We start from the raw sequence: 12,708 nt of genomic DNA, 5'->3' as shown, positions 1-12,708 counted from the left end.
TTTTTTATACAAATGCCTAAGAAAAAATACACCTGAAAAAGACTTGCGTGCCAAATGTAAATAAGGATTAAAATTTAAAAACTAATCAATACAGTTTAAGTAAAATCTGTGGAAAATTAACAATAAAATACTTTTTTCGCAAAATCTATAAAGGACTCTTTTATTTCTCAAAAAAAATCGACGATTCGACATTCTGCACAATGAACGACGACGCACCCACTAGGATTATGGGCAGCTGCTGCAGCTCGCCAAACATTACAATAGTCAGCGCTGGTTTGATAAACAGCATATCATGGCGACCTATGCTGACTTTGGCATCAGACCATCTGCCCGTAGTCATCTCGATCGATAAACCAACCGACTTTGCTTCCGCGGAGCATCGAACATATATCAACTTCTCCAAAGCTGATTGGAAAGGCTTCGCGGAATTTACTGAAAACACTTTCGCTGCTCTCCCCACACCAACCGACGTCCACCTCGGTGAACGTAAGTTCCGCAGGGCTTTCACTGCTGCTCCAGCCCGCTTCGCACCGGCAGGATGCATCACGGACCCACGTCCAAATTTCCGTGACAGCCTTCGTCAGGCCGATCCCGGAGATCCCCGTATCAGGGATCTCAACGCGGAGATGCGGCAACTAGTGAACGTACATAAGCGGAAGAAGTGGGAAGAACATCTGAAGACCTGTAACTTCACCTCTGGTGTGAGTAAGCTTTGGTCAACCGTAAGGTCACTGTCCAATCCGACGAAGCACGACGACAGAGTCGAAATTTCTTTCGGCGACCATGCCTCGTCGGACCCGGAGCGATGCGCGAGCTACTTTAGCCGGCAGTTCAAACTGCATCCTCCGGTGGACAAAACCAAGCGTCGAGTGACCAGAAGGCTGCAACTGCCAACAAATTGTGCCCCCCTTAGTTTCACTTGCGGTGAAGTTCAGGTGGCCATCGGGAAGGCGAAAGCCTCCAAAGCCATGGGTCCCGACGGAATATGCATGCTGATGCTGAAAAATTTTGGTCCTGCGGGAGTAGCGTACCTAACGGAGGTCCTCAATTTGTCTATTGCCACTCTCATCATCCCAGATATCTGGAAGGTGGGGAGAGTGGTCCCACTGCTCAAACCGGGGAAACCTTCCGACAAAGGAGATTCGTATCGACCGATAACACTCCTTTCCCCGGTAGCGAAGACACTTGAGGCCCTGCTGCTCCCGTATTTCACGAACCACCTGACCCCAGCGAGGCATCAGCATGGTTTCCGTAAAGTGCACAAAACCACAACAGCAGTTAACGCCATAAACACTCAGATAACTCGTGGCCTTAACCGTAACCGTCCCTGGGAGAGAACGATTCTAGTAGCGTTGGACCTGTCAAAGGCTTTTGAGACTGTCAGCCATTCCACGCTATTAGAAGATATAGAGGCCTCCTCTCTCCCACAGAGGCTCAAACGGTGGTCGCCAAATTATCTGAGTGGTGGACACTCGTCGGTAATGTTTAGAGACAAATCGAGCAAACTTAGGAAAATCAAACACGGTGTTCCACAGGGTGGTGTCCTTTCCCCGCTCCCTCAACCACCAGAGGGAGTCTCGATTGTCTCTTACGCCGACGATTGCTCGATCATGGCGACTGGGAATGGAATTGATGACCTGTGTTCGAAAGTAAACGGGTATCTCTCCGATCTTTCTCGCTTCTTCGCTGCAAAGTGTCTAGCCCTCTCCCCTACGAAATCCTCTGCGACCTTGTTCACCACCTGGACGAAGGTCAGGCTACCGCTGGGAATTCACGTCGATAATACACCAATTCCGAAGGTGAATAACCCCAAATTACTCGGAGTAACATTCGACAGCCTGCTCTCCTTCTCTGCGCACGCAACCGCTATTGTTAAAAAAGTACAGAGCCGCAACAAAGTCCTCAAGTCGCTACCCGGCAGTTCCTGGGGCAAAGACAAAGAAACGTTGCTGGCAACATACAAGGCAATAGGCCGGCCGGTTTTAAACTACGCAGCACCAGTGTGGTCGCCGGGGACTAGTAGGACGCAGTGGATGAAGCTACAGATTGCACAGAACACCGCACTCAGGACTGCGACCGGATGCCTCCTGATGTCACCCGAACACCACCCCCCTGACGAGGCGAAAATGCTCCCAATTAGGGAGCATAACATAATGCTCTGCAAGCAGTTTCTGGTTGGGAGCCACAGATGCGGCCACCCAAACAGACAGCTGCTTGCAGAGGAGCCCTCGCCTAGACACGTCAGGAGGCATCTATATGAACTGACAGACGAAGTCCAGAGGTTCATTAAGCAGCCTCTGGACCCGTCAGCATACCGAGAGGCTCTGAACGGCATTCACAGGGACTCAGTATCGAGTTATGTAGACTCTAGACCTGTGAATGCCGTTCTAGGCACACAAACACCGGACATTGACGCGACGGATATCCATCTGCCTCGGGAAACAAGAACAACAATAGCCCAACTTCGCTTTGGCTACTGCAGCAGGTTAAGCTCATACCTGAGTAGACTAAATGAGGATGTGCCAAATGAGTGTCCGGCATGCGGAGATACCCCTCACGACTCGAAACATCTCTTCGCATGCCCGGAAAGCCCGACAACCCTAACGACGTTGTCCCTGTGGACCGACCCCGTAGAGGCTGCACGCTTCTTGGGGCTGCCGTTAGTGGAACTCGACGACAACGACTGGGATATCAACCGATCTGGGCGGGGTTGTTGTAGCCGCTACAACAACAACAACAATGTCAATGTTGTCGCGCCGTACAATTTAGCCTAATTTACGACTTACGCAATGAGGCTGCTCGTTTTTCTTAAAATCTGGACCTGGTGGAAACTTTATACTTACGGATTCGCAATCAGCCAGAAAAATTCTATCAAAAACAGCTTTAATATTTACCGCACTAAAATCAGTGTTGCCCTGTGTAAGCTTTCCACACAACACTGTTATTATTTTATTGCGCTATTCAATCATGAATTACAACAAAACTTGGACGAATCTGGTTACTTTCGTTTTGAATTCTTGAATTACGCTGTTTTTACTTTCAAAGTGCAGAATAGCCCGATCTCCCGCGATCACAACTTTTTCAACAATCAAATAAAAAAATATAAGAATATTCCTATATATATTATATTCTTATATTTTTTAATACAGGTTTTACAATTAACTTTAAGATATATTGTTTCGTTCGAACACTTATTTTCAAAGAAAAAATAAAAATTTCCAAAACACGGCAAAAGTTTTAAAGTTTTTGCAATCTTGCAACAAAGTTTACACAGTGTACTGTTCGACTACAAAACTCGGTGCTGCCTGAATATCATTAAAAAATATTAATCTTGGTAAATTCGGGGCCCACTTGAGGAAGCCTGAACCATTTACAGTATATTTTGCTTTGCTGCCTCTATGCTTAAGTGCACATTTAAGATACCTACCCCAAAATGCGCATCAAAAGCATTATTTTTAACATTTATAAGGAAACTGCTGCGATAGATGCATTCAACATACCTGCACATTGGCGATACCTGCTTTAAAAATTACGCGACTAGTATCAATTATCAACGAAAGTATTACGTTTACCTGCACTGGCCCTACAATTACCTAATTTTACAACCTTTTATTTAGTTTGATCATCTCGCAGAACAACGAAAATGGCTATCAATTTATGTAGTTATATAGATAATTAGATAACATTCGGTAAAAATTTCGCTTGCAGTAATTTCTACATGGTAAGTGCTCCGCCAATATTTGGTTTCATAGGGATTCGGATACCTTCCTCATTGAAGTAGTAAAGAAAATTCGCTTAAGTGCCTTTTTCGGTTACGTGCACAAGTTTTCCGTGCAAAGAAGGATGTGCAGCTAAGCAAAATATACTGTACTTGTGTCAAACATTTTAGTATAATGACTTAGATTATTTTAGATACCGTCAGAAATGCCTTCTATCTCGCACAAAATATGCCTTAATCACTATTTTAAAATCAAATTTCCGAAGCACAATTTTAGAGCCAATGAGAAAAGCAGCACAAACTTTAATAAGAATAGCAAGATCATACTGCTCTAGTGAAGAATATACAAAAAAAGATGCATTTCTCTATGCAACGGACCTTCCTCTTGACAAATTACCATGTTTTGCAACAGTCGGACAACTTTGATTTTTTGGAATATTGGCCAACTCTTTCGTCATTTCTCCCACTGTGCATATATGGCGCTGATTAAACAAAAAGCAGAAAAGATGTTTACATTTAAAAACTTGGAAAATTAACCTTAAATATTTCAATTATTACTACAATAAATTTTATAGTAGTCTTGCCCAATTCGAAGAATTTTGCAATTTTGTAACCCAAGTCAAAATCCTGATTTTGTAACGTCACACCTGTGCATACTATGTTTACTAATATCTTTAAATCGCTACCACCAACAGTTGCAATTTTTTTTTACTGGCCAATTAATTGATATGCAAATCTAGAAAAACCTTTTTGAAATTTAGACTTTTCAATTTTTTTTTTTTAACATTTTATCATCCAAATGTCACATAACGCCAGATTGGAAGTATTCATATACAGAAAATAGCACATATAGAAAATAATCTTTGAAAATTGCACTGACCTAAAATCTCCCATGGTCCTCTAAAATGCCAGGGTTTTTTGTCTGGTCCAACATTCTGCACATCACTCAAGTGATTGTTGAGAAGATCACGCATTGCAGTGCTTGAGGCCAGCATTAAAGGCGTTTGACCTGTTAACGGAAAAAAATTTATATTGTACAAATTTGGTTATCTAAGAGAAACTCGTAATTACTACATTGAAACGCACCTGAATATGTAGCGAGTAGAGGGTCAGCCCCATACGAAAGCAGCAAACGGACAATCTCTTCGTGATCGTTTTCACTTGCCTCGTGTAACGGTCGAATGCCCGAATGTGCTGCTTCGGAATGATTTGCGCCATACTGCAAAAGAATCCTAGCGATCTCAAGCCAGCCCTTCGTGCAGGCTTCATGTAGTGGTGTATAGCCAGCATTATCTTTCTGATCCGGATTAATACCCATACGATCTAAGCAGTATACAACAACATCTATGTATCCCAGACGTGCCGCTTTGTGCACTGTGGTCTGGCCAACGCTCTTATTAAGCACCCATTTACCTATTTCACGACGCACATCACTCTCGGTCTTTACCTTTTTTTCATAATTTTCATCCTCTGTTCTCCTGTCAAGCTTGACCAGTATTTGCAAATTTTGAGTGGAATTGAGGTTCATGGAAGAAGTCGGATTGGGTTTCTTCTTTTTGCGTATGTAATCAAACCCAGAGCTTCCTTTTCGACGTAGATACTTTCCAGGCCGACGTCTTCTGAAGCTAGACGTTGCAACATCGACTACAAAATTAGCTTTGTTACCAGCACTAGTATCCAGTGTTTCTGCTACGCCATTACTTGCCAACGTGTCTTCCTCGTCATTAATGTTAACTTTTCCATGATTCGCAGTCGATGTTGATGCTGAGATCGAGTCCGCAACAGAATGTGAAGAAACAGTGCTTGCCTTGCCATTCTTTCTCAACTTATCGTCGTTAATAACAATGTAGTGTTGCAAAAATTGTTCATATTTTTGTTCGAATGTCATTTTTTCGTTGCCATCCGACATTTGGGTAATTATTTCTGGTGGAGCGGAAGCAGGTCGATCGTCGCCAACAAAAATCTCTCGTATAATCTCTTTGCGCTGTTGCATTTTTGACTCAGTTCGAGTTTTAGTTTTCAAAACAGTTGTCTCAAAAATGCTGAAATGTCGTTTCTTTCCATCACTGGATTCTTCGTCCTGTTCCTTCTTCATAGGGATTGAAAGCATTTCCATAACCGAACTCGATTCCGCACTATGCGAAACATCACTATGGACTTGGCTCCCAATACCGAAATTGCTTGCACTTTTCTTGCTCTTAGGTTTTGAACTGGCGGAAACCTTTGTTTTTATAACACGTGAATGAAGCACATCAATTATAGAACGTCTCTCCTCATGCAATTGCTGTTCTTGTTCGGTTTTGGAGGTCAATGAAGATTTCTCACTGATATTTGGTGTTGATTTTTGAAGTAATTTTTCGATAGATTTTGCAAATTTGGCACTTCTATTAGTGCTGGCTGCAGAAAAATCACGCTCGATCTCCAGATCGGGCAGAGACGCAGCCATTTTTAGATTGTGCGGATGCTCTATTGTGATTAGGTTTGGTGGAATTTTCAACGAGCGCTTATAGCGGTAAACCTCTAAAAACAAATCTGTTGGACGTTCCTTGACTTTATGTTTGCCATTTTGACAATCATCCTTATCAACTGCAATCGTTGCTTTGTTCGTTTTCTTATTATTCGAAACAGGTACCTTTTCAGTTTTGCCCCCCCCTTTTACATCCTTCTCATTTCTAGAGCGCAAACGCATTGAAAGCTCACGATCAGATTGTTTATTAGAGAGCTCCTTGCAAACAGCCGATACAGAGGTTTGATTGTTGACAAACTTGCGAACATATTTTCGTTTGATTGACTTCATTTTAGTCGTGGAATTGCGAATAATTTTATCGTTTCGCAATACTTTGCTATTCGCCAACTGCAGCTCCATTTCCCGCTTTCGCTTGGAGCGCGTCATTGTATTTAAACCTACTTTTAAAAGCACTTTGGGTTTCTTTGCACCTTTCCCAATTTCTTCTTTATTTTCAGAAATCTTTTGTGCTACTTTTTCCGCCTTCTCTTGTTTTACTTCCTTACATTTATTTATATTTTGAGTTTCTCCTTTCTGACTTATTTTAGAAGACGATTTAGGCGAATCTTCACTTTCAGATGATTTTGGTTCACCAGATATCAAAATGGTATTTTTAGTTGCGTTATTTTGGCACTTATCCCGGAATTCTGCTTTTGCTATAGTTTCCTGAATATCGATGACCTTCGATTTCGTTTTTGAATTAGAATTCACATCGCTTTTATCAATCGTTTGTGGAGGAACTTTTGCTGGAGAATTTCCTCCGTAATTAGTGTCAGAAGAATCGGAACCACAATCCGAATATTGATTTATGTCTGCCTGCGGGCTTTGCCGAGCTTTAGCCTTCTTCAGCGACTTCTTTGAACGGTCCGTTTTTCTTTTATGAATTTCATCATCACTCTCTGAACTACTATCCACTTGTAAACGAGCGGCGATCCGTTTTTCTTGCTGCAGCCGTATTTTTCCTCGATCTTGTTTACTTATTTTTTTCTGCATGACAACAATTGCTGACTGTGATGAATGGCCTTCTGGAGACATGCCGGCCGTACGTTCGCTCCTCATGGCGCTATCATTCACCGATTCGGCCATATCAGATGATTTGCTACTTTCAGTCGATTCCACATTTTGAGTGCTGTGCTCTAAAGGTACATCTTTTGCATTCGAAGAAATTTGACATCCTTCCACTATATGTGTTATATTATTACCAGGCCGCCGTTTGGAACACTTCTTTAACGAACTTGTAAGTAACTGTTCCATAAAGTCGGTGCATTTATTATTCCAACTGAAGTCTAAAAGACTAATCGAATCGTACTGCTGATCTAGCCCCGGAATAGACGGTAAGTCTGAGTTGGAAGTTTGACAAGTACTTGGCTCCTCTTTTATTTGTATAGGCTCTTTAACGGTACTTACTACATCTATCGGTATATTGAAAGTAAAACCTTTCAGTTCCGCTTTAGTTCTAATGCGAGCGGCTATCACTGAATTAGTTTCCGTTTTAATTGGAACCATTTGAACTGGATGTAAAACCGGTGGTGCAGGCGTATCCATAGCTGGTGTTAACGGCTCTATCTTACAGATAGGAATATTATTATTGATAATTATGGAGCTTTCCCGTTGACAGCAGGGGATTAATTCGGATTGCATGAACTTTTCACCTGTTTTTACATTCTGCTCTCGCTCTCTGTCTCCGTCTATTGCCCGATCATTTAATGCTATAACCGTCGTTGATGTGCTGGTAATAGGTAGCAATTTAACTTTTGGTGAGCCATCCTGTTCCTGATATCGGGTCTGTTTAACCAATGGTTCGTTACGCTGTGAATTTGAGTATTCTTGAAGATGACGCTTGCGACCAAGATAGTTAGGATTCCGCTGCTCATTCGCGTGTGCTTTGTTCAAGGAATTTGGGGCTTGATCAATTTCTACCAGAGTAACCTTGTCTGCGGTTTTTATGACACCTCCGCAATAAGCTCGTACACAAGCAGTTTCAGTGCCCCTCAATAGCAGGGGTTTCGGCAGCTGCATAATATTTGTGGTGGGTTTAAAATTATCGGCAGTTGCAAGTACATTTCTGTCGTTCATAGAATTTGGTTCAGATTTTATTAACTTCACTGTTGCGAATGGGTTAGATTCTACAACGCTGGGACGAACCTGACTCATTACACCATCATCTGACGTTTTGAATGCCATAGAGTTTGGTTTTATATCAGTTATCGGAGCCAGCTCACTGTGTTGAGTGACAATGCAAGCTCTGGAGGTATCTTCAGTTAAGTATTGCTTCTGATGATGAGTTGATTGTGATTGCACTGATATACCTTTCGATCCAACAGGCACGAACGTTGCTTTTGGAGCTTCAGGTAAATTTTTCAAATGTGGACTTTGCTGATTAATTACAATTTTAGGCACAGCTGTCCTATCATTAGAGTGTAGCGAAAAGTTTGGTGTAAAATTTACCCTTGGTAGGGCGTGCTTATAGTCTACTAGATGATTTTTCATAAGTGTCTGACTATAACAATACTCAGTGGAATCGGCCTTCGTTTTAACCGTTCGCATTGATAAATCTAATGGCGATGAACTTGAAGGTTCCTCAACCTTGATCGTACGATGCATATCAGGTAACGTTGCTTTAACGCAAATTTTCTGCGAATTGCGCGGAGCAGTAGATACATTTTCCACTAAAAAGCCATTTTCCGAAGAGACCATCCCATATTCCGAAGTCATTGGGGGGTTAATAGGCGGTGGCATAGTACCGTTGTTCGTAACTGCAACGCTTTGTGGCAATTTCTCTATTGGTGGGGTTCCCGTTGGCCCAGTCGCGGAGTTCAAAGCCTTTTTAATAATTTGCAAGTCTAATTCTTTTTCCGATGTTGCACTCCTCATTGCATATACTTGGTTTATTAACTCTCGGTAATTTGTTTTTGGGACTTGAGATTTCTTGATAGCATTTGCTTTCTGTCCTTGGCTCGCTATATTTGAAATTGTTTTAGATTGCATTGGAGGGTCAATGGGTTGCCCTTGTTGGATAGGCGGTATGACCACAGGATGCAAGATGATTGGTTTAGAACTTTGTTGTTGCCGGTCATATGCACAGAAGTTTGTCGCTGGATGTATAGTCGTACTTTCAGAATGCGTTCGAACGGGATCGCGATGAATTTCCATTTGATTATGTTGCGGTGGACGAATTATTTGAGTGTAGTTCGCTGGCGATTGTGATTGACTCTGTGGAGTCAGATTCGTGTGATGCATTTGTATGTGGGTCGGTGGCGTTGTTTGTGACGGTGAAGGCGAGGCTACAGCTGCCACAGAGGGTGACATATTAAAATTAGTATTATGAACGCTTCCATCGTACTTAATGTTTTGAGTTTCATAAAAGTACGGTTGGGCTTTGTAGCCAGTAGTCCGATGAACAGGCGTAGGTGGGGGAGTATTTTGATTTTCTGGGCATAAGTGGGTCTTTGTTACTGTCTCCTTTGTCATTTTACCATATTTATAGTAGAAGTGCTGACCGGTATGTTCAGTAAAGCTATTACTCATATTGACATAAGACACAGGGATGTCCTTGCAACATGAGTCCGTCGGAGATGCCCTTTTGTAGGGGTTAGCATATAGCCCACTATTCTGATGTAGCATAGGAGTTTCAGTATATATGTCCTCGTTCTTTTTAAAATTCGTCAAATCATGGGTGGTACTTTTCGCTGCGTGGTGCAAATGTGACAACGGTTGAAATTGCGTGTGTGGTGGTAGAGCTTTCGGACTTTTCGAATACTGACTTGTAATTTGCACCTGTTTTACGCTAATCGGGGTTATTTCTGATACAGAAGTGATTTGCGACTTGGCACCTGGCATATAGTAGTTTTGACTACGAGAAATAGACGGGTTGACGTTATTCAATAGTGGTCCCTGGTGGTGAGGAGCTAATTGTGATTGTTGCAATGTGGTTTCGTGCATTTGTGGGTGGTGATATTTACTACCACCACTTTGAGATGTATAACCACTTAAAGAAGACATTTTGTTCATCTTCACTTCATCAGAGGCACAATCGCGAACTTTCACTTCTGTTTCATGCATAATTTTTCTCTGCGCGTGAATATTAGTGAATTTATCTGAACTGAATTGTGGTGTTGACATATATAAGCTTTGATGCGTCGTGCGCGTGTTACCGTAATCGGTTTGTGAAAAAATTTGCGGACATTTACGAGCATAATTCGGACTTGCTTGTTGTTCTTTCAAAGTCATCGAGTTACTGGGGTTTATAATATTGCTAGGATCCATTTTATTTACGCGTATTATGTCCACGGGCGCTGAAGCTGACTTTTGGCTTTGTATTATCTCATTATACATTGTGTTTACTGCCCCATGATCGGGAATAGTAGAGTAGCCGATTTTTACATCTTTATACAAGTCCGGTCTCGCTGAATACTTTTCGTCGTAAATATTCTCCTTAGGATAGTTACCAATTGCACTAAGGTGTTGATGATGCTTTTGCTGTAGTTGTTGCGGTGGCAGATTTGTCACATTGGCTATATTCGATTGCGTTTGCATTTGCATGAGATTTTGCTGTGGCTGGGGTTGTGGTTGCTGACGCGGAAATTGCTGCTTGAAACTATAATTTGACTCCAAGGCACAACTTTTACTAGAGACTGCATTTCTATCTTGTTGTAATCCTACAATACTTTCACTGTTCGGCTGGAAGTATTGTCGCCCATCATGGGAATACATCGGATTTTGATTAAATTTTTCCCGAGCTGTACTTGTGGCTTGAAAATCTATTCTCGATGTGCGCTCTGAATTCCAATTGCCATCTGCTGCTGAAGGGCATGCATTGCACGCAGTATTATTATGTGACATGCTTGGACACATGCAAGACTTATTATTAACGATAACTCTCTCCTGTGAGTAATATTGAGTATTTGATCGACTTTCTTCGTTTCCTCTACTAAAATACATTGCACTTTGTTTTTCTTCATTGCCACCAATGAACTCGTGATGTCTATTTGGATCCATAATATTCTACAAAGAACCTTGAAAGATATAAAGGAAGCTGTTATACAGTTACATATACATACATACATCAAACATTTTGAAATATAAAGGGTGTACACACCAAAACTGCGACACTTAGAAATTTCCACCAGAAACAAACTAGCAGGCTTTGAAATTTTTTTTTTTTTTGTATTATATAACTTGGAAGTTTAGATGTTATTAAAATGTTAAAATATTAGTTATTATTTGCTCCATATGCAAGTGATCGGTATTTTCATCGCACACGCGCCATCATGTTCTGCACGACTACATCATCGACTTTACGCGATGCGCACAACTGCTTTGTTTTGCACTCTTCAATATTTTTCACTGTTTCAACTGTTTTCTGCAAGATTTCTTTGACAATTGACCAATATTCCCCAATAGGACGTGGCTCTGGGTTATTGGGTGGATTGCAGTCGTGAGGTACAAAATTGATGTTATTTGCATTATACCACGGCAATGTGTCCTTGGCATAGTGGCAGCTTCCCACGTCCGCCTAGAACAGTAGCCTACTCCTTATCTGTTGATAAATGACAGAAGACGTCTTTTGAGGCACTCATCCCGATAAACTTGATCATTCATTGTCCCGGATGGGAAAAAAGGGCTGCTCTTACGGCCACAGGATCAAATAGCTTGCGAAACCATGTGGTTTTTTGGAAATTTGGACTTCATTTTCAGCTTACAACTTTCAGGGGCATCTTGACGACTTGCACCAGTATAAAAATCTTGACCTGCAATATATTTTGAATTTTTATAGCAGTAGATTTCGTAGTCCATAACAATGCAGTTGTATTTTTTAATTTAGAATTCATACAACTTCCGAATGCGGGATTTCGCTGTAACATTCTACTTTGCGCCTCGGTCTGGCGCTGTTTGAACTGTAGAACCTTTCCGCTTTACCTTTTGTACGAAAAACTGCGATCTGCGTACGGATTTTGCAACATAACGGACAAAATCTTCAGATTTCGCGAAAACGCACTGAGGACCTTCCGAGCACTGTTTTTATCACTTTGACCATGCTAACCCCCGCTCCCTGGTTTTCTCGTAACTGCCAGGCCTTATTTGTACCGATTAAAACCCTGCAAACTGTCGAATAGTGCAATCTTTAATTTTTTAGCAATTTTACGTGTACTTAAGGCCGGATCATTTATAAACTCGTGCAAAATGGTTTGTCTCGTTTCTAACTCGGTTGCCATTTTTAGCTCAACTAGGAATCAAATTCAAATGAAATTTCTTCTACGTCCAACTCAGGTCATGTAGTCAGCTTATGGTATTTGAATTTCAAAATATTGAATTCGTTTTGGGTAAGTTATAAGCTTCCCAAAGTGTCGCAGTTTTGGTGTGTTCACCCTTTATATCGTCGTTTAAAGTACGAAACCGCGTATCAAGATAATACAAATCGCAAAAAACTGCATAAATTATTTTCTAGAGAGTAAAACACTCATATTTCAGAATAGTTCTCTTT

The 12,708-nt window shown here is 41.5% G+C and overlaps 1 protein-coding gene across 1 annotated transcript in view; it reads right to left on the bottom strand.

The window, feature by feature from the left end:
- The window catches only part of LOC118749734, a 29,195-nt gene extending 17,913 nt beyond the window's left edge, over positions 1–11,282 (bottom strand). Inside the window, exons 1-2 of the mRNA XM_036484512.1 lie at positions 4,805–11,282; positions 4,599–4,727 (exon numbers count right to left, since the gene is read on the bottom strand). Of these exons, the coding sequence (XP_036340405.1) occupies positions 4,599–4,727; positions 4,805–11,222 (6,547 nt within the window). The 5' untranslated portion in view covers positions 11,223–11,282. The remainder of the gene's footprint in view (positions 1–4,598; positions 4,728–4,804) is intronic.
- Positions 11,283–12,708: the final 1,426 nt, after the last annotated feature.

Source organism: Rhagoletis pomonella, unplaced genomic scaffold, assembly GCF_013731165.1.
Source record: "Rhagoletis pomonella isolate Grant_MI unplaced genomic scaffold, Rhpom_1.0 Rhpom_scaffold_00037, whole genome shotgun sequence".
Classification (NCBI taxonomy): domain Eukaryota; kingdom Metazoa; phylum Arthropoda; class Insecta; order Diptera; family Tephritidae; genus Rhagoletis; species Rhagoletis pomonella.
Note: the sequence above shows the minus strand (reverse complement) of the source record. Positions and strands in the feature narration are given on the sequence as shown.